The sequence below is a fragment of the Argiope bruennichi genome, chromosome 1 (assembly GCF_947563725.1).
Source record: "Argiope bruennichi chromosome 1, qqArgBrue1.1, whole genome shotgun sequence".
In the NCBI taxonomy this organism is placed as follows: domain Eukaryota; kingdom Metazoa; phylum Arthropoda; class Arachnida; order Araneae; family Araneidae; genus Argiope; species Argiope bruennichi.
This window is the reverse complement of record NC_079151.1, coordinates 8,802,916-8,826,774: the sequence shown is the minus strand read 5'-3', so window position 1 is coordinate 8,826,774 and position 23,859 is coordinate 8,802,916. Positions and strand designations below refer to the sequence as shown.

Here is a 23,859-nt window from a genome sequence, read left to right as displayed (position 1 = left end):
ATATATACTGAAAATACATTGAAAAATGTTCTCGCCTAAAAAATTTTGTATGCTTAAATAAACAGGCACATTCAGTGTTAAATTTCATAATATATTCTTTCACTTTGCTAATTAAATTCAAAATTTGATAAAAATCTGCAATTTTTCTATCAAGATCATATACTGAATTTGTATGACTAGCAATAAAATAAAAAGACAGACAAATAATGGATGTGACCCAAAATTTGACACAGATCTACAAATCTAATGATAAAACCATATGTCAAATTTCAACCACCTAGCATGTCATGCTGTACAGTTACCATGACAGAGTAGATATAATTCCAAAATTGTCTTATTTTAGACATAAGGAATTCCAAAATTCAAATTTTTATCAATTAGAATACTTCTGTTTAATATAAGAATGAGTAGAAAGGTATCAAATCCCCCCACAGATATTGAGAACTTATAACAATCACATAAATATTTTTTGCAAAATGAAAACATAAGAGACAATGCACAAGTGTCAAATTAAAATTGATTACCAATTTCTGGCTGTGCTCCTCACTCAGCTGTTCAAATTCACGATTTTTGGTCTCTACCTCTTGGGATTTCTGATCATAATTGACTGCAAGTTCTTCTAATGCCTGAAGAACCTCCTTCACTTCCTCTTTCGCAGATTCGTTCTCCTGCTGAATGCGAGTCATTTCTTGCTGGACAAGTTCATAATCTCGGCGGATAGAAGCAATCAACTGAAGTAAAAAAAAAAAAAAAAAAAAAATCAATGAGAAAATAAATATCTGTTCATCAAAGTTTCCTGAAATTCCATTAATTTTAGAATACATTAAAAAATTAACATTTATAAACAATTGTCTAAATAATTGCACTAAATTCCAAATCTGAATTTCAAACTTTGATTTAAAGATATTGAATTTTAGGGGAATATTGGACAAATTCATAATATCAAATGCTTCAATATATTTCTACAAAATAGTTGCAAGCTCAAAGAAAATGTTAAATATTCTTAAAATAAAATGTAAAAATGGACTTGTAAATTTATTCAAACCCCTTTTCATGCAGAAAACAATTAGATGTATTTACTTAGTGAATATTATCTTTCACCATAGGCCACCTCTACACCACATATCTAAGTTTATGTTAGTCATTATAGGAATAAATTTTGATAGGAATGATCAATTTCAAATAAGAGATATATGATAGAAGTTTTTTTTTATTATTATTTGCAAATAGAGGCAACAAAAGAGCCCTTGATAGTAAATTTTCTTGCCTTTGCTGCTGTTTTATGTGTTTTTATAATCACTTAGTCTGCCACTTTTAAATTTTACCACCCATTTTTTTTATTCAACTTAATTGTATTTTGTTATTTCTAAATTTTTTTTCTAGTCTCATGACGCTTTGCAATGCAATGCCCCATGACATGGAACACTTAAATTGGCCCACTTCTAAAAATTGTTAAATTCAATTATTAATGGAAAAAAATAGGTTTAGGCACTTAACCTATTAATTTGTTTTAAATAATAGATGGCAGTATTTAAACTGCTGGATTTAACCAGCAGATCATAATTTTCAGCGAGAGCATACTATGTTAAAGTCTTTTTTTTTTGTCACTACTACTTTAGATTTCTTAATGACACGATTACAATACATACAAATAATTATTTAATTTTCCATTTACTTTGTGTTGTTCTTTAAATACATATGGCAAGGAAACTTAGTATTTTCAAGAAAACAAATTTAGTACTAAGCATGCAAACATAATAAAACTTGAATGGACTTCTACTTAGTTGAAATGGACTCCTTGTATGGTAATCTGTTTCTGTAGTAATCGTCACAAACCAAGATGTTTAAAGGAAAATGAAGTAATAGGAAATAAACATTATAGTAACATATCAGGCAGGTTTCACATTATACCAGAAAATATGAAATAAACTCATTTTTATAGTGACAAAAATGTTATAAATGGTAATTTTATAAAAATGAAATAAGAATAACGTTTACAGAAAAATTTATGAAAAAATAGAGACAAGCAAAATTTTCCTCATCTTTGTCAAAAAATGTATTTTTATCTGAAATGTAATTTATAAGTGATATATTATCAACAACATATTTATTTAATTTAAAGGATGAATTGTTTATCAATTTGAGATGCAAAATGGCTTCATGTGTGTTAATGTTCTAAAAATGAATGCATATGTTGAAAAGTTAAGAAATCACTTTTTGACATTTTGTTGAAATTTATTTACACCATTGAAATAACTGAGCTTAAAAAATTTATCACCATGGTTTGATTCATTTTTAGCAACTAACCTCTTCTTGTTCAAGCATTTGCTCTTTCAGTTTCTCAATGAGTTGGCTTTGTCGATCGATTTCATCATCCTTCTCGTCTAACTGTGCATACAATCGGATTCGCTCTTCCTCGAATTTCACTCTTTCATCATTGCCTACGGGTTCAGCTGATACCTGAGTGATTGTGGCAGGAATGTTGGTCACTGAAGATGTATCACTCAATGACAAAGTACTTGCTTCGAGATCTTTTGTAAGTAGTTGCTCATCTTGGGGAACAGATTCACCTGAAAAGATGTTTTAATTAGGATTAATTAATAGCTCAGATATTAAATTTGAAAGTAAAAACCAATATTTAATATGTATTAAGTAGTAGGATTACTTTATCCTGGTCTTCATACTCACTAACTATAATGAGAAAATGAAATAAGAATATCTAAAACTAATTAAGTGTTCTCAGAAATCTTTTGTAAGTTTATAAGTGCTACAATTAGTTTAAATATGTAATTATGAACTCATTAAACACTATGCAATCATTGCAATTTAAATTAAAATTATGAATGATTAAATTCAAAATATAATCTTCATTATTCGCACTTTTGCAGAATCATTCTGCCACTCACTTATCTAACAATTCATTTTAAGATTTAACATTAGAACTGGTAAAAAGTTGTTATGGCTAATTTTTAAAATTAAATATGTATTGTATTTATATTTAATATTTTTACTTTTCATATTTATCTATATAAATGTCTTTCCTTTAAAAAAAAGCAATTTAAAAATATATATATAACTATTAGAGCCTTTTACTGTCTGCTTTCATGCTGACAATGTCATCTCAGATCGAATTACACCATGGTTAAAATGAATGTAGGTTAAAAAATATAAGTAATGAATGATAGATAAACTGTAAAATGAATACTGTAATATAGTAGATTGTTTCGAACATTTTAAATTAAATGCGTTATTTGTAAATTAAATTAAATGTGTTAAATGCACGTTGCACTGTCAATCAGTACAAACCTAAGTATAGAGAGATTTCAATGGGAAACAAACTTAAAAAAATATCTGTAAGAAGTACAAAAAACAAACTTAAAAAAATATCTGTAAGAAGTACAAAAAAGAAAACAGAATCATTAAAAAATGATAGAATCTAAAATTAAAAAATGATAGAATCTAAACCTTAAAAAATAAAAGTTTTGAATTTTTTTTTTCTTGTAAAATCTTTTTTGAAACTTTAAGTACCAGATCAAACAAATCTTTTATACATAAAAAAACAAAAAAGATGTCAAAATCAATCCAAAAAAATAATATATAATGTTATATAATATAATGTTAAAATTTCATCCTACTTGAATTTTATGCAATCGATTAACATAATTACAAACTACAAACAGAAAATCCTTCTAATATGTTGTTCAAAAGATTACTCATATACGAAACATTGATGAGAACAATAATCTAATGTGTAACAGACTAAAGAGGTTTCACTGTAAATTTTTTTAGGGTACACACCCTGTTAATGATAATTTAAATCTAAAACAGAAAAATAAAATCATTAATTATTATTCAGACAGTGGCAAATCTCCCCCCCCTCTCTCCTTATATTTAAAGATTTTATTTATTCACCTCTTAATTTATGGAGACACCACTTCCTATTTATACCATTGGATTCATTCAAAATCGAATTATCAGATCATTATACATGTTGAATATTTATTTCTTCTATTTTATTCTTACTAAATTTCAAAATTACTATTTAATCCTGTTAAAACTTGGCATATTTGACAATTGTCATTATTTTCTCTTTCATTTCCAAAAAGAAGGTACAGCATTAAATTATATTCATTATCTGATTTCACATAGTTACCATTTCTCCATCTATTAAGTTCTGCTTCTGCCCTAGATAACTGCCCTTTAAGTTTGGCAACCTTTTCCTTTTCTTTCTCCCATCGCCGCTTCCATTCTTCTGCTGTCAATTCTTCATTCACTGTAACTGTGTTCTTGATAGTCTTAGCTCTAATAGTAAAAAAAAAACACATTTTAAATAGTTTAATTACAGCTAATTTACTAATCTTATGGAAGTACCAAAATTACTTGAACTTTAAAATATATTTGATTCTATTTTAAAAGCTAGTTCTTCACAATGTGAGACTTCTATTTCAAAGATCTAGAAAGCAACACCAAATATAAATTCACCATAATTTCAAACAATTTAAAAATATAAATACAATGAATTGTTTTTAAATCATTTTATTAGCAAAGCAAAAAGTATGATTTGATATGAATATAGTATCCATCATGTAATTAGATAATATCAGTAACCTCCCTGCCTTGCTTTGACCGTCTTGGTTAAGTAAGTCCAATAAGTCAAGATTTGCAAAATAGATTGAGACTGCCTTTATGATCAATAAAATGCATATTTGATAAAACCATATGAATCAATGGTAAAATAACTATAAGAAAGTTACATTTGCATTACTTGTGTGAAAGCCAAACCTATTAAATATTTCAAATAATAATTTTATTATTATTGAAAATGTGTTAATTTAAAAATAGTTTTATTTCTATTCAAATGGTACTTTTTACAAAATATAAAGCATGTTTGGTGGTTTAATAGAAGAAAATGCTTCAGGCTGAATAGATAACCAGCATTTGCCAGCTCCCATCATGTGGAGCATTTCTTTCCAAGCACGTCTGGCCTAAAAGGGTTAATTTTTGTTTTTCACTGCAATTCCAAATATTTAAAGAGCGCAAAACCAGACTTCAATCATGATTTGATCTAAAAATGAAGTTTTAACAAATTATAATGACATACATTTTTCACAAAATCACAGTGAAGTTTCTTTAAATAATATATTGAGAAACCTATATAACACAGAAGTATGATAAATAACAATCAGGTGATCCACCATAAACTAGAGATATGACAATTATGTTTCAGGGCTGAAAAAAATTCTTAAATATGGTTCAGAAATTTAAATATAATTATCATGCCACCTGGAATTTATAGAAATGTGGGTGGCTTCCATTTCTGACCATAATTAGTAAATGACTGATTTTCTTTGATTGCCAATAATGTATCCTTCAACTTTTAAGGAAAAGATGTCATGTCCAGTAAGAATCATCAAAATAAAAAATTCCAGTTTTAAAAACAAATTTTCCTTTTTCTTCTAATCTTGTTTTTCATGGCAAGCCATCTAGCGATTTTCTGACTAAAAAACTTTAGAGACATCTTGTTTCACAGAGAACAATATTTCATAGTCTGCACAATATTTGTTATCAATATTTAAGTATATTTTATATTACTACTGGCATAACATAATTTATATAATTAATTCTTAAATGCAACATTAATTCTAAAATATTAAAAAAAAAAATTACTGCATTTTTTGGATTTGATTACGTAAAAAATTTGGAATAGTAAATATATAAGAATCACAATTTATGATCCAAACAAGCATACACATTTAAGAAAACTTTCAGTCATTAGTGTCAAATGTTAATACATTTTCACAATCACTTCTCGTAAAAAAAAAAAAATCATGCATTTTAATTTTGACAACTATAACCAAAAAAAAAATTAATTATTATTTAAAATTATTACACTTTGAAACTAACTTGACATCTCTTTCTCTCAAAGCAGAAGAGGGGAAAAAAGGGGGGACCTACCTTCGGCCAAATTCAAGTGTGGATTTGGTTTCCGATTCATTGTAAGATGCTGGGGAACAACAGATGATAATGGTTGTACGAGAATTGCCTCCCAAGCTCTCTTGTAATATACGAGTCAGCTTACTGTCTCTGTAAGGGATGTGACTTTTCTGGAGAAAAATAAAATGCAATGTTAGATTTACGGTTCAGTGTAGATGGGTTAAAAACTTTACACCAAGATACAGATAATTATTGTTTTCTGTTTTCAAAAATCACAAAATAACTAAAATTGAAAGAGCATTAAACACAGTTCTGTATCAATGTTGCCATTCAAACCTAGAAAAAAAATCCCTTTTTTTTTCGCCCTGTAAGTATATTTAAGATGTGAGGAAATGCGAAAGCAACATCCACATGCTAGTTATAATGCAATATTATTTAAGGAGTGGAAAAAGCAAAGAAAGAAAATTACAATTCCACATTATTTGAAATAATAGCATATTAAAAGAATTTTGAAATTTAGATACAAAAAAACAATTCCTCTTTATTTATTATCTAGAATTTAGCAAAGACAAAATTTACATATTCAAAGACAGAGGGATATATTACCTCTCATGAATTCTTAAATTGCAAGTCACACAAAATTAAGGACTCGAATAAAATAAAACACGAAACATTTTTGTTATCATGATGCAAATCATTTAATGATTATTTAACTAAAAAGCATTACAAAGCAAGATTTTATTTATTTATTTATTCATTCATTTACTGCCAATTCATGTATTTGGACATCAATTTCTGCAACTTTTGCAGCCATCAGTTTCATGGAGCTAATCCTTAACAAATAAGTTGTACAGCCTAATACACATCTTTTAGCTATTTCACTTTCAGTGAACATATGTGAAAAAATTTCAGATATATCATTGTAAGCATTAAAAGACGAATCTGACACAACAAGCTTTAATACTTATAAAAATTCAGCTTTAAATGATTGTTCTTGAACTAAAAAGTTCGAAATCAGTTTATTTTCGAACATTAAGGTTGATGTTTTTAGACTTGACATATCACTTTCTCCTTCATTCTTTATGATACAAAGTTTATTATTAATTATGACTTTTTTTTAAACTGACACACAATTTTGTTTCGCTTTTTTTGGCATGACTAATAAGCACCTGTTTTCTCATATTACTTCAGCTTATTATTTTCTTACAAAGAAAGGAGTTAGCAACAAATGGATTTTGCGGGACTTCTCAAACCCTTTCAGCAAAATCAGGATTGATTTTTTTTATTCATCCAATTTGTATTAAATATGGATTTTGAACAGCTAACTATTTTAAAAAATTCATTAATCTACTCTGTATAATATTACAATTTTTCAAATGCCGCTAACAATGAATGTTTCAGATTGAATGTTGCTATTCCTGCCAGAGAAATGTATTCTAATCTTTCACACAATTACAGAAGTCTCACGCATACTCATTAACTGCAATTCAGGAATCTCAATGAAAAAGAACAACTGTTGAATAAATCAAAAATAGACTAATCTATAAAGAAAAAGAAAAAAAAAGAAGAGAGAATAGGAAAGAGGAAAGTTTCCACAGTACACAATCGCCAATGGTAATGTTGCGTTTTCGGAAGCGATGACCACTATCTTTTATTCTTGCAATCTTTAGAAATCAGCATTATTTAGATGGGGGAAAAATAACCAAGAAACATAAAATTCCCTGTATTTTTCCTGTTTTATTAGTTGATTTTAAAATTCCCTGTGTTTTTCCAGTTTTCCATGTGCCATGGCAATTCTGTGTATGCCTCATAACAGGTGCAGCAATTATTCAGATCACATACCTTTTTAACAATAAAATTTACTCTTTAACTCGCAGAATTGTATAAAATATTTTCTATAATAACTTATAAAAATTTATTAAACATTAAGCATTTAACAATAAAATTATATAAATGGTATTAGAAAAAATTTAGTGTTGAATACATTTTAATATAGTAATAAAGCGGACCCCCACCCCTAATTTTAACTAATTTTTTAAACTTTTTTATATGTTTCGCAAATTTCTATTTTTGAAATAAAAATTGCACCTGTTTTATTTTTTCATCAAATTTTTCTATTATACTTTTCCCATAATCAGATAGATTATTAATTCTCAGATATCACTATTTATATTGAAGAATAATTTTTGACCTTACAGCCATGAAAAGGCAAAACATGCTTTTATAGCTTTATTGGCATTAAGATTTTATTCTCTTAATGTTTTGGAGTGCTAAAATGAAAGATTTTTATTTTTTGGTTAGATTTGCAATGTGATGTGTACATGAATTATTTAAGTGGTAATTACTGCTACCTCTAATTGTGCATTTTACTATATAATGATATTCAGTTTTTTATTATGGTTAAAACATGTATAACAAATAACATTGTTTAAGGTGTTACAATTAGTGTAAATATAATTAACGATTTACAATGATCTGCAATTATTGCATTTAAAATTAGAATAATGTGCAATTAAATTTATCTTCCTTAAATCTCATATATTTTAGTCATTCTGCCTAAATCTTTGTAAACAATTGAATGCAAATTCATAATTCATAAACCTGATTAAAACAAAAATTCAGTGAATTTGGATTTTGCAAAAGAATGATAAAGATTTTTCAAATAAAAACATATTTCCTGCCACCCCACCCCCTTAATTCATTTCTTGATCTTACAACAATTCTTACTTTCAACTCGCCAAAAATTAAATAAGTTGCAAAATTTAAAGTTTGTTGATACAGTTTTTCAGTCGTTGAGCAAAGTGGCAAGCAATTTACCAAACACATCATAAGAAAATACAAAACTTAACAAAGGTAAAATTTATTCCTAACAGTCTTAACATGTTGATAGACAGTAATGCCCCCAGATGTCAAGCTCATGAAAATGATATGACAGTACCCTGCGGGCATTGTATTTACATATGATCAGTTGGGTTTTGCACCGCGGCAGTACGGTTACATGTTGCAACACGTTTTCGAATGTAATTGTTTTCTAAATAGTAAACAGTATTTGTTTTATGTATATATACTGCTTTATTTGGTTTTTAAAAAAAACACTAGTTTATTATTTAGAAGTCTCGTCGAATAGTAAATAAGTGAAATTATTTTATCTAATGCATATTTTGAACATAATTTTGTTGCATTGTATTCAATGTTCACTTTTTGCAGATGGCATTACGAGATTCTTATGAAAATGAACAAAAATGGATTTAAGAACTATTCGATGCAGAGTTTATACCCGAGTCAAATCAAGACCTCTTTGCTGATGATGGTGAGTATGGATCATCTTGTAAAATTATAAGCCATCTGGCAATGAATCTTCCAAATTCTGAAGATGCAGTTCAAGCATCGTCACAAACAGACAGTATAACAGAGTACAATTGTTGTATTGTCTGACGAGTCCACATCTTCTTCACTTAGTAGTACAGGTGATGACAACACAAAGACTGAAGACAGCACTGAACATGAGCACTGTGAAAATATTATGAATAGTCAATATTCTAATTCCCATGCCATAGATTCAACACAAGTACCAGTTGCATTAGTGACTAGTGATCTTATAAATGAGGAAGCACACCTAAATGAATACCAAAATACTTTAGATCAGTCACATCTGACCAGTCTCAGTCCTAGGACATCAGAGACAGCTGTTATAGAGGAATCATAGTCTCAAACAGTAATCGAAATACCAGATTTCAATTTTGATACCTCTCAGAGTGGAATAACCGAGAATATTGAAGATATAACCCAAGTTAATGATTTTTTTTATCTTATGTTCCCACAAAATTACTTAGAATATCTGGTAAATTGTATAAACAATTATGGAAACAACTTATGCAACAGTAACAGACTTCATAAGAGACAGCTGCAAAGCTGTACTTCATGAAACTAATTGTTTAGAAATCTCTTGGTCTTGCAATTCTCAAAGGCACATGAAATGTCCAATGCAAAGCAGAGTATTTTCACCATCAAATTCCTTATTCTATCATCTCATATTTAGTCATATCATGCCAGGAAGAAGGTATGAGCAATTTTTATGTCGCATTTGTGTTTCGGAATTAGCTGCAAAAGAAGAAAACAAGGCCGTCAAATATACTACTATGCTGACTCTTAACTTTTGTAAAATGCATAATGCTGGTGAAGAACTGTCATTGGATGAGTTGCTTCTTTTGTTTCAGGTGGTTTACACTTCCATCAACATATGGAGAAAGCTCGCTATGGCAAATTCTACGAACTTACTACCCACGACGGCTAAGTGCTAAATATAAAAATATACTCAGGAAAGAATGAAATATAACAGAATGTAGCTCATTCTAAGACAGAAAATCTGATCATGAGATTAATGTGCTCATACTTGCTCTGAGGACATCGTCTTTTCAAGCACAATTTCTATAATTCTGTAAAGTTGTCACAGCAATTGATCGACTTGAAAACTCATAGCACCGGCCCATTGCATTCAAATTGCAAAGATAATCCAAAACACATTATAAACAAAAAGGCTGAAAAAAAGTGAACATGTATGGGTACGCAAGCATAAAGTGTACATCTCAAAATGGAAGGATAAACGTCCATTTCTAATGATTATTATTAAGGCACATCCTTCGATTGTAAAAGTGAGGAATAGATTTGGCAAACTATGATTGAAACCTGCAGAAGTTTAAATATATGTCCGACATTTATCCCTGCGATAAAATGGTATCCTACTATTCATGTGCCCGAAAAAACATCACATGGTATAAAAAGGGACTATTTAATTTGTTGGATATTATGGGCTGGAATGAATTCTACCAACTCACACAATATAAAAAACACAATGCCCACATATACCATTACATAAAGTACTGAGATGAATGAATCAAGGTCATGATTGGACTTGATGGAAATCTAAAAGGAAAGGATATCGTCAATAAAAGTAGGATTAATGATAACAGATTATTTCAACCTAGTACATCATCTGCTCCTCAGCCAGAAAATGTTTCTGTAACTGAAAATTACACCAGTATTCATTGGTCAGTGCAAATGCCAGCTCGATCTGGAACATCAAAAAAATTTGCCTTCCTAAATTGCAGGGTTTGTACCAAACAAAACAATCAAAAAGAAACAAACTATTGCTGTAAAGGCCGTCCAGATAAGCCTCCATTATGCCCTTCCTGATTGAGGCTTACCATGAGAGTTTGAAGAATTGATAATAAAATATTCATATAAATTTATTAGAATTAATTATGATTGATAGTTCATTCTTAAAGTACAAAGACTGATTACTAAATAATGCTAATTGTTTAATAATTTTAAAATTTGCACCATTATTATGATTAGACAGAACAAGAGCACAAGTATCTGTAAGATATTCTGTTGATTATATAATAAATAAAAGTATTGATTGGTAACTTGTTTGGTAGGTTAAAATAAAAAAACTGGTAGGGTAAAATAAAACTTTTTTTTATTTTACCTTACACAAACTACTGTCGTCTAAAGGCGTATAAGAAAAACGCAGAGTATATTGCACCAAAAATACGACAGTGCGGATATAGGCATATGCCTATATAGACTATATCATACACCATTATAGCCTATATACATAAACTGACATAGTGTCATATCATTATAGCCTATATACATAAGTCTTATGACGTAGACGGCTTAATCCATTCTGTCATATCACAGAATTATTCGTTGTGATGCTTAGCCTATAGCAATGTATGAAATTTAGTAGTGCCTACCAAGATTATACTGTCCATAAACGTGTTAATTTAAAAACCAATGTCAATTTTAAATGAATCTCTAGATGTAATAATTCAAAGGTTTTAATAAAAATAATAATCAATAAAAAAATTATTCAACATGAATTTGAACATTAATAGTTGTACAAAGAGCACACAGATAAAATATGGCATTTAAAAAAGATTTACTTACATTGCCATCAGCTAGAGCAGATATGACATTTCCTAAAGCAGAAAGTGATTTGTTAATATTTTTAGCTTCATCCAGAACCATGCCTTCAGCACCAGTTTTACTAACCTAAAAATAAAATGAAAATAATAAAAGAAATTAAAAAATTAAATACTTCACAAGTAAATAGAATAGACTCCCAACCATCCAATAAAGTGTATGGGCAGATTTATACTAAAACTCCAGATACATCAAAAGTTTATTGTTTATTTGACAAAACATGTTTTATAAACTTTAATAAATGATTACAGAAAAAAGAAATTCAAGAATAAAAATATTGTAAACATTTTATTATGAATTATATAATGTCTAAGGGTACATAGTGAGAAATTGTTGTAAAAATTCAGCACTTTTTAAACACCTTAGCAAAAAACATCTTTTTACATTCATGCATACAAAGTCTGCGTATTTTCTAAGCAAAGGATGTTTTTTTTATAATAATGCATGATTTTTAGGGAATTTTCTTAAATTTTCGTATTATTTAAAACATGACATCTTTTATTGTAAAACAAATTTTTAATTTAGATAAAAAGATAAAAGTGAAAAAAAAATTCCCAAACTCTATTACAAAAAATTAAGTCATAAAATTAACACTAACAATTTGGATTTTTTTTTTACATTTCTTTAAAATTAACAAATTACCAGTTAATTTGGATGGACAGATCATTTCTGAAAATGTTACCATTGTTGTAGAAGCATAGCATGAGCAAAAATTTTGAACTTGATATTTATATATATACAACAATAAAAATTTAACAAGATTGGGATGGAAAATACAAATTTTCTCCTGTGCTAACACACCATATTAGCAAATCTAGAAAATTTCATTTGCATAAAATTTTGCTTTTATAAAATTAAGAGCTAAAGCATTCCAGGATGGCTACCATCATAAGATTGGCAAAACAGCCAGAAGCTGAAGCTTCTTGTTTCAACTTTTAAAAAACAACAAAAAAAGCAATTACATATTTTACAAAGAAATGAAAACGATTTCACAATTCCTAGTTTCCATAAAAAATGGAAACAAATTACTTAACAAAGTTATAAAGACAACAGCTCTGCAGTTAGAATAAAAATTAAAAATGACAGTTAATGCATTTTAGTGCCTTAACTGTCTCTGGAGTAAAACATTAATTTGCTTTCCTTTAAAATTTAAAGCACTCAAGTGAAATATCTTGTTAGACTGCTTTAAAGTTTACTATGTAAAAATAATTTTTGTACAATTTTTGTTATAACTGATGTTAACATTATGTTTTTATTTTTTAATTAAACTTCTCACTGAAATTTTGAAAATCTAGATTCTGTAAGCTTGAGACTCTGGATCATCAAATCAGCATGTTATCTACATGCAAAAACTTTTTAAGAATGTGCGTCTACTTAAAAAAAAAAAATCATAATTGAAACATTATCTGTAACTTTTTTATTAATTTTTTATTCGGAATCCTTACATTTTGGGTTTTTCACTTACTAAACGTCGTTTGGGAGATCATATTGTATAGTGATTTCTTATCTCTTGATGACTACTATCACTTCTCTGAATTTGCATTTCAAATTCGGCAACACTCTGTATATGGCTAGCAAAAAGCATTTTAGTAAAAATAAAATGTTAAAAAATAAATAAAACATATAAAGTTGACTAAAGAAAATTTTAGTAAGAAAATTTAAATTTCTGTTTTCTACTTTTTAGGTGAACAATGATAGCAGATAAACGCAACAATAAAGAATTAAAGATATGTTAACAAACAATTTACATTGCACAAAATATATACTCAAATAAAAGAGAAAAAAATAACACTTTTTTTACATAAAAATTCAAAAATCAATAAAAATAAAATTCAAAATAATAATTTGTAAAAAAAAAAAAAAAAAATGGGACAGACACTAATCAACATCTTTACTTTAGACAACGTTTTTTTTAATTAATTGTTTGCATTAAAATGTTTTTCTAAGATTGGTAAGAGAAGGGAGTTAGTGGGAAAACGGCAATACACGTCCTGTATTAGAAACAAACCTAAACATGGCGCGGGGGGGGGGGGGGATTTACGCATATCTTCTTTGCTTCAGTCTTTGAAGAAATAATTAAATTTAAATGAAAAAGGACATCCAATGTACTATGTTGCAAAATGTTCATTAAAAATATCTTGGTATTTAATAACTTACAGATTACAGTAATTAATAACATCTTCATAAATAATTTATCACTACAAATATATTTTTAACACATGAAACTTGTGTTAGGAGAAAAATCTTTATATAGAGGAACACAAATAGGAATTTTTGAATAAAGGAAGCATACAAGTTTATTAAATGAAAACTTTACTTTTATTTTGTTTTATATTGACATTTAATCAACTTTTTATAATTGAAGTTTCTTTACTGCACTGTTTTGTTTGTTCTTGTCTTCTACCTATATATTTCATTCTTATTATATGTCCATTCTTTAATTTTAAAAAATCTTTCAGTAAATTTCATTTACCAAACTACATTAAGGTTTAAATTAGTGAATAATAATAATAATAATGACAGAAAATCTAACTGCTGATAGTTTTCCAACATATATCCGAGGCCTAACTGAATAACAATTGATAAATAAATAGCAGACCTTCATCTTCTATAAAATAAAAATGGTCAAAGAAATTTTAAATAAAAAAATGTCTATTTTAATAAGACAATAATTCGTCTAGTCTGAATCTCTTTGGTTAAAATACAATCAAAATTATTTTAGTTATGTAGTTATAAATATATAAAAGTTACCTAGTTATAACAAAATACTCACAAGTATACATATAAACCATTCCACTTACAGAAACTGCACAGATAGTTTATCATATTATGAGAATCACTGCACAGTTAGTTTTGCTTATAGAAAAGCTACATTAAACCCAAACTCATCCTCATCCACATAAAAGAAAGGAAACAGTTTTATAACAGGGATATCAATAATATACAGAAATGCTTTCAACAATTATTTACCTTTTCACTGCCAGCTAAATCTACTAAGTACAATTTCCCACTAAGTTTCTTTTGATTTTCTAAATTTTCTTGTTTCACATTGATGAGGAAAACACTGTGACTTCGAGAGCTGTGTTCATTCATGTCTGCAAAGATTAAAACAAGAAAATGCCAGAATTATAGTATTGTGTCAGAACAGCTTTATAAATCAAACCAATACAATACAATTTAAATTCCCACAGTAATAATGTAATAAACCTTTAATTTAAAAATACTTAAAAAAATTTTTTAATCCTTTTATAAAGGGCATATACTTTTTAGAAAAAAAACTTCACTCCTTTTGGGTAAATAAATCCTACTTTAACATGGATTATCACAGGAAGAACAATTTTTATATGGGAATTAAAATTTTAATCATAAAAAAGTTAGGTCAAAAGAGTTAAAACTGAATAAATAAATCGAGAACTATTCATTCTAATGCACTGAACTTAAGATGAAATATGGTGTATATCCAATTAATAAGCAAATTGATCTCCTCTTATTATGTCCCTCAGATGAAGTTCCTCTTGCACACTCTATTGGCTAAATATTTGCTGAGCGCTGATAACTTTCAAACTCTCAAGGCAAACTTAATGATTAAAAGTGGACTTTTTTTGTTTATTTGTGTTCTTATTAAAGACACTAATCAAGTCTTGAAAATAAAGGCTAAACATAAACATTCTGAAGAGACATGATGGTAAAAATTCTATTAAATTAATTAAAACGAAAATTTATGAACCATCACAGCTACTTAAGAAAATATTTTCTCAAGAAAACAGAACTTTTCTTAAGGATCAAGTACTTCAGATAGGGCCATGAAAACAGCAAGAATGATGCAAGGCCATAGTGAATGTTGAACTTATATTGTTGAAAGATTAAGCATATGCAATCTCCAGCTGCTTTTGTTTGCCAATTCATCGCCTAGTTGATTGCTGATAGATTGAATATCAGAAAATCATTTACTGTCATATTTATAAATATGCATTTGTGATGAAAAAAAAAAAAGTGTCCAAAAACCACTGCTATGTCTTACATATCTGGCACTGATTATCCACGAAGTTTTATTCTTAACTTTATCATTCAACTAAATCCCCTTCCCTAAACACCAAGTTTAGCATTACCTTTTCATATTCCTGAAATACAATATGTTAAAGCAACAATAATATGAGAAACAAAAGGGCAAATAAATGCCTAATTTTGGAGAATTTTTAGAGATGTTTGGAACAATCATAATAAAAATGAGAATTGCTTTCAAAGGGATAGCATTTTAAAGTAGAAAAGCTTAATGATAATAAAGTGAAAAAGGTTAATGTAGTTTAAATTCTGCAAAATAAAAATTTCTATGGCTTCATTATCACATATTCATTAAACCATATAAATACTTAAATCAATGAAGAGAAATGTGGTGCATAATGAGAAATTGCTGCAAAAATTATGTACTTTTAAGCAGTTTTTAAGCACCTTAAACAAAAAAAACGAAAAATTAAACACCTTCGTACATGCACACATATGTAAACTTGTGTATTTTTAAAAAAATATTTTATAATAATGCATAGTTTTTATTGAAATTTTTTGAAATTAATTTTAAATCTGTATTTTTTAATTTTTTTTATTTCTGTACAACATCTTCTATTGTAAAACAAATTATGTCTTTTTGGTTTTTGACAAAAAAAAATGTATAAATACCAAAAAATTAAGTCAACTTTTATAAGATTAGTATTAAAATTACGAGATTATTATTATTTTTTTTTTCAATATTTCTCTTATAAGATTGCAGCTGAAGACTGATAATTATTCTTATAAGACTGTGGCTGAAATTAACAAACCAGCAGTGTATTTAGTTAGATAAATCATTTCTGAAAATGTCAACATTGATGTAAAAGCATAGCATACCAAATCTTTTGTATTGGATTTATATATATATATATATATATATATATATATATATATATATATATATATATATATTGTTATATAACAAATAAGGTTCGACATAGCTGGGATAGAAAAAGTAAATTTCCTCCTGTACCAGCTTGCTATATTTAGAAATTTTCGGTGCAGTCTTATAAGCAGGGTTGCCACTCAATACTGGAATATTCAAGATATGAAGAAATGTGCGAATAGCACTCATGTGCTAGTTATAATGGAATATAGTTTTAAGGAGTGGAAAAAGCAAGGAATAGAAGCAACAAGTTAACATTATTCAAAATAATAGCATATTAAAAGAAGGTTACATACAGAAGAAAAACAATTTATCATTTTTTATTATCTATATTTTAGAAGATAAAATTTACATATTAAGAGAAGAAGATATTTTAACTATAATACTCTTTAATTGCAAGTCGCACAAAATTACGGACTCGGACGAAATAAAACTCAAACCATTTTTGTTATGATTATACAAATCATTTAATAACTAAACAAAAAAACATTACAAAGCAAGATTTTTTTTAAATTATTATTTATTCATTTTTGTCAAATTAGATATTTGGGCATCAATTTCTCAACTTGTGCAGATTTTTGAGCCATCAGTTTCATGGAGCTGCCATGAAATTGACTACAGTACAATGATATGTTCTAAATGAATTTCTTCAATCATTTTTTTAATAGAAAAGAATAGTAGCTTTCAGAAATGGTAAGACTGTAAAAATATCGCATCGCTTCTTACTTCTGATGTATAGTAATGACCATTTTCCGAACATTTTTGTATTCCGAAAATTTAACAAAAACTGGTTTTTTAACTGATATATATATAAAAATTCTTACTTTAGCTTTAAAAAATTTCAAAAAAAAAAGGTGATTATATATTTTACAAAGGAATAAAAATGTTGTAACAACTTCTAGATTCCATAAATAAGAAAACTAATTCGTAAAATTAATAAAGAGCCTGTAGTTAGAAACAAAATGAAAATTAAAAAAAAATGTTAGTTCAATTGTTTTTTATTAATATTTTATTAAGTCAGCATGAGAAAATAAACCACATTGCCTCAAAATTTAATAAAACTCATCAAATAAAGAATATTATTCAATGAACTGCTTTACATTTTTTATAAAGCAGTTCATTGAATAAGCAGCAGTCCATAATTTGTTTTTTATATATAAAAAGCAAAGAGAGCGTTTTTTTTTTTTTTTTTTTTTTTTTTAATCATGACTTAAGCCACGTTAAAATAATGCAACAAGATGATTCGAAGCAATAACATTGTTTTGAACTCCATCATAGTAAAAATCATTGTTACAAATTGCATCCCAAAACTAATTTTTCAAAAATTATTAAACAAAAAAAAAGTATACATTCAAACAAAACTTTTATCATTGAAAAGCTATTTTTTAAGCCTTTAAGAACGGCATTAAAATAATTTTTGTGCGCTATGTTATGGTGAAAACATGTTAAAATTCGGTTATTATTTTTTTAACTAAAATTTTGAAAAATGCGTGTTTAGTCGGCTTATAATATCCTAAAAAATAACTTCTTAAATTTCATTCTCCTAACTTAAATGTTTTATGCTGCGCTCTGCCATTCTTGACCAATCTTTATACGTGAACAGAGATTTCTTTGGGAACAAAATTACTATAAGAATTATAAAAAGGGGAGGAAAAAACAATCATTATAGAATGATAGAATCTGGACCCTGAAAAATAAATGTTTTGAATATAAAATTGAATAAAATCATTCAATGAACAATTTGAAAATTTTAGTTAAATTTAAAGAATCGGTGTTATTGTTTTGAGTTTCATTATAATAAAAATCTTTGTTATAAATTATGTTCAAAACTAGTTTTATAAAAATAACTAAAACTGAAGGGGGAAAATGCATTCATTCAAACAAAACAATTGGAATGTTGTTGTTTTTTAACTTTTAAAATGATATAAAAATAATTTGTATGTGAAGATGCTTTGATGTTAGAACGATAAAGAATTAAAATTCTGTTTTTATTTTTTAAATTGAACTTCTAAAATTTTGAAATATTCGTTCTTAGTGGGCCTCTAATACTTAAGAAGTAACTTTCCAAATTGCATGTTCTTAACTTCAATAGTTTATGTTGCGTATTGATCTCTCAATCAGGTCAAACCTTCAGATGTAAAGGGAGATTTCATTGGGGTGGGAGGGATTTTTATAGAGGGCGAGCTATAAAAAAAGAAAAAGGAAAAATCCTTATAAAATTATAGTGTCTAAATCCTGAAGAATGGAAGTTCTGAAGAACTTTTTTTATTTCGTTAAAAATTTTAAATGCCAGAAGTAGCATTTTTTATCCTTGGTAAAAGCTAAAATCCGGCGAGTTTAGTCCATCAAATAATAATTTTCAAATGGATAAAAGTCATTTAAAAAGTGCACCATGAAAGAAATCACGATCACTGAGAACTTATGGCTTCCAGTTAAAACCTCACCATACCAGATTTTACGCGATCGACTAACAGAATTACATACCGCAATTAATTACATTTCAGTATAGTATATTAAAATCAATCTAATAAGCCGTTCAAAGAATTGCTCCAAACCAACATGTTTAAGAGAATGATGACCGAATGTGTAATGTACTAAACAGGCTTCACTGCAAGTGTTTTTAAGGCAGCTTCTACCATGTTCGATATATCTCTTAGGCGCAACAAATTCATCCTGCTGTATTTGTGTTTTCCGTTGATTGGTCCAATCTGCGTATTCATCTATAACAATACATAAAGGGTTAAACATACACTAACTAGGCATAACTTTAATAAATTCTTCATCTCAAACATTAAAAATTTGTTCAGTGTTTGAGAAATAATAATAAATAATCGAACACTTTTCGAGCAGCAACAAGTATGGCATAATTCATATTTCGTACTGCTCGTTCCGGACAGCTTCCTAGTATTTCAATATACTGCAATGGACATTATTGAAGAAAGAATGAATGGAAAAAAGAAAAAAAGAAAAAAGTCTCATGAGCGTTACCTTAACTCTGAAGCGTTGGCACAACTGGATCAACTTCCATTTCCGATATTCAGTTTAAAAGCAGCTTAATTTCTATTCTAATTTTTCTTAAGAAAACTTTATTTTGAATTCTGAAGATTTTAGAGATATGATTGAATACAAAAATTTTCAGTTCATTTACCTTAAAACCTAATATTTCAAATCTGAAAGCTAAAAGAAAAATATTTGAGTCCTCTTACTTGGGTCAAATTATTACTTTTTTCAATTATACTAATTACTGCTCTATTTATTAAAATTATTTATACATTTACATGTATCACTAAATGTAGCCATAAATATTCAAATCTACAATGTTTAGCTTTTAAAAAACGGTATTTAATACTATATTTACTAAAATTATTTACTATTTGTTTACATAGATTATTTATTGTAGGTATTAAATATTTTAAAATTGTCATTGCAAATTTTTTTATTGCTTTTAAAAAGCGGGTGGGGGAGGGGGGCGTTAATTAACATATTGTATTGAGTATCAAAGAAATATCTAAACAGTATTTATTGTCAGCAATCTATAAAATCGGGCATTTAAATTTATTGCCGCATCTTTTTTTTAATACTCGTGAGTCACATTGTTTTTCCCCCGTTTTCAAATATATTTTCCTAGAACTATCTTAGGTTTTTATTTTTTTAAACAATTCCTCACATTTAACATTTTTTACAGCAATTTTTAAATAATTTGAATCAAAATAACCAGAGATATACACACACAAAAAAGTGATCTAGGGCTTGATTTAACTATAAGGGTGCCTAAACAAATATTATCTTAAAAAATAGGCACTTTATCTGCACTTTTTAAGTATATTTAGAAAAAAATTAGAATTAACACAAATTAAATTATTTATAATGTTTTTTTATGTAAGTTTTCTTAGAACATTTTTACAATAGCACTTTTATTACACAGTTAAAATCATTTCATTACATTACAGTCAACCTATTATACAGAAAAATTACTAAACCACAATTTCACGATCACTTCATTCCCTGAAAAAAAAAAAAAGAATGCTACAAATATAAATAAGCAAAGCTTGGATATAAATACCATGCTAATTTTGTTATATGTGTACATAAAAATTTGTTTCTTTTCAGCCTTTTTTTTTTTTTACAATCTTTTTGAAATTGTTTAATTTTTTCACTAATAGCTTTTCACAACTCATTTGATTTTAATAGTAATGAAAACTTTGTTTTGTTCAATAAGTGTGTTAGCTTTATATTCAACTAGCCGCCTTTGGCGACCAGCCCGTTCGTCAATCTTAATATTCGTTAAAATTTCAATAATTAAATATTTTATGCAAATCCTTCTTTAATAGCTTCTTCATCAAAATATTTTAAAACTTCAAATTTTGATATATAATTCACTCATATTATAAACGCCATCAGTCATAACGTAATATGTATCTCTCTCATTTTCTGTTAGTTCCCGTAGAATTTATACTATAAATTAAAGTGGAAAGGATTAATCAGCAATTAACATAATAATATTTTTTACTGAAACAAAGTACTTTTTTGTAATATGATTACTGAAAACAGTCACTGAGCGTTTAAACTTTATGGGCACTAAAGAATATCTTTCCTAATTTATGTAATATTTCAAGAATTTGTCAACAAAATATTCTCAGATTCATCATGACCAGAACGATTAATTAACGATGTTTAATTTTAAATGCATCAAACACTAAGAAAATAAAACGAATCGTTTAAAATAATCTTTTGAAAACAGGTTAAAAAAAACTACTTAAAAAACGATGTACTTAAAACTATAAGCGTATACAAAAAATATATAACTAACATAAATACAATTTAATTACAAAAACATGCAACTAACCTAAAAATTTAAATCATCCGTTGATAATGGTTGTCATGTCAACAATCAGAACACAATGCGCATGCGTGAATTTTCAACGCCAGTTACGGAACACAAATGCGTGAGTTTTTCTACGCCAGTTGGGGTAACGCTATGCAGATTAGAAATTTTTAATTTCTTTTATTCTGTTTTATTTTAATTCAAAAGTACTTAAGAATGAATCTGAAAGATCGATTAATTAGCAATGTTTAATTTTAAATGCATCAAACATTAAGAAAATAAATAGAATCGTTTCAAATAATCAGCCGAAAAATCTTAAGCCTAGCCTCATGACTGTTGGGGGGAAAAAACTGAAGCCGTACTCATTTGGCGGTGGGGAAAATGAAAAGATTTTTTGGCGGGAAAGTTAGTTTTTAATTAATAATTAAAATTCTAATTAAAAATTCAAAAAAGGGCTATCCTATCTTTTAAGTTAGATCAAACTGCACACGGTGTTCAAATTTGATTAAAATCGGTTAAGTAGTTTAGGAGTCCATCGCGGACAAACAACGTGACACGTAATTTATATATGTTACGGCCAAAGCCCGAAATACGGCCAGTTCGCGAATTGGCCGGCCAATTCGCGAACTGGCCAAGAGGTTTGGCCAAAGTCCGAAATACTTGCAATTAATGTTGTATTTTCTACTTTGGCTGGCCATTTCGAGAAGTGGCCGGGCATCCTTGGCCAAAGCCCAATGTGATAATCTATACTTATAAATACAGCTCAATGTATGTTTGTGCGCGCGCGCGTGTGTGTATGTGTGTGTGTGTGTGTGTGTGTTGGCGCTCTACAGTCCAAACCGTTTGACAAACAGTTATCAAATTTGGCATATATATATACCTTGGAGGTCGGAAATGGACACCCTGTAGCGATTTTTTAAAATTTTTAATTAGAATTTTAATTAAAAATTAAACGTAATTTCTGCATTTTATCGCTATAACCAAAAAATATTACAGCACAAAACGATTTTTGCATCAAATTAAAGCTTTTTTTAAATTAAAGCTTAAAATTTAATTTATAAATTATGCTTAGATTAAATTATGCTAAAATTTAATCTGCACGAGCACGTCAAATTAAAAAAAAAATATCTTTTATCAACGTGCTGCCATCACATTGATAGAAGTTTAAATTAAAAAATAAATCAACTATTATTGCAAATTTAATAAATAAAATTGTAATTTTCTGCAGGTGTCTGTATAAAATGGAAAAAAAAAGAGGAAATAAGATATTTTCTGAAAAGTACATGTTTCTAAAGTAAAGTAAATGTAAAAGATGTAAATGAAAGTAAATGTAAAAGAAAAGTTTTCTATGAGCTTTGACAATACCTATATTATTAATTCAATAAAACAATTTAATTTAAGGCAAACATAGTTTAATATACTTAGGATAATCATTCTAATCAGCTACCATCAGCTAATTTGGGGCATACATTTGCTAACAAAATGGTCTAAATTAACTAAATAATTATATTTAATATAACTTTAGTCAATAAATGCTCCGATGAATCAGGAATTTTAAATTTTTACATAGGTCATCTACCCTTTGAATCATATTAAACAAAATATTCTTGAGACACCAATACTTTTAATAAAAATTGTTGAACTCCAACCAACTAAATCAATCACTAAAACTGACTGATTTATGAAATTTCAATATCACACTTCTATAAAAACTGGCGATTTTAGACCACTTCACCGACTGTCTCAATGAAGATACGCTAATCCTCTGCAGTGTTTCTAGACAGTGATTGGCCTGTGATTATAAAAATGATGCATAAAAACTTCATAAATCGGTCAGATTTCACTCCTGAACGACTCCGATTTCAATTTTCATATTTAAAAAAAAGACATGGTTAGCTTTAATATAAATAGCTTTTATATTGATTGCAGTTTAACATTTCCACTTTAGTTTAAAGTAGAAGTTTTATGGATACTGACAGAACATTAGGGAAAGTAGTACAATGAAACAGAACTGTTTATGCCTACATAAAAGTACGACTGAATCATATAACTACCAAAATATGAAGCTCAAAAATATTTTGCAGAAAAAGCTACTAAGAGAGCAATTTACATTAATTGAAAATTTTAGAGATCATTAATACTGGTGAACCGGCTGGTCGCCAAAGGCGACTAGTGGTAAATA

General features: G+C 27.8%; 1 protein-coding gene across 3 annotated transcripts in view; it reads right to left on the bottom strand.

The window, feature by feature from the left end:
* The window catches only part of LOC129963884 (kinesin heavy chain-like), a 95,479-nt gene that overhangs the window by 36,871 nt on the left and 34,749 nt on the right, over positions 1-23,859 (bottom strand). For all 3 annotated transcript variants that reach the window (XR_008784038.1, XR_008784039.1, XM_056078481.1), the window contains 6 exons: positions 14,893-15,017; positions 11,887-11,991; positions 5,956-6,104; positions 4,154-4,302; positions 2,308-2,570; positions 525-731 (listed from right to left, as the gene is read on the bottom strand). Coding sequence is in view for 1 of the 3 variants with exons in the window: in XM_056078481.1 (XP_055934456.1) it covers positions 525-731; positions 2,308-2,570; positions 4,154-4,302; positions 5,956-6,104; positions 11,887-11,991; positions 14,893-15,017 (998 nt within the window). In the remaining 2 variants the exon portion in view is untranslated. The remainder of the gene's footprint in view (positions 1-524; positions 732-2,307; positions 2,571-4,153; positions 4,303-5,955; positions 6,105-11,886; positions 11,992-14,892; positions 15,018-23,859) is intronic.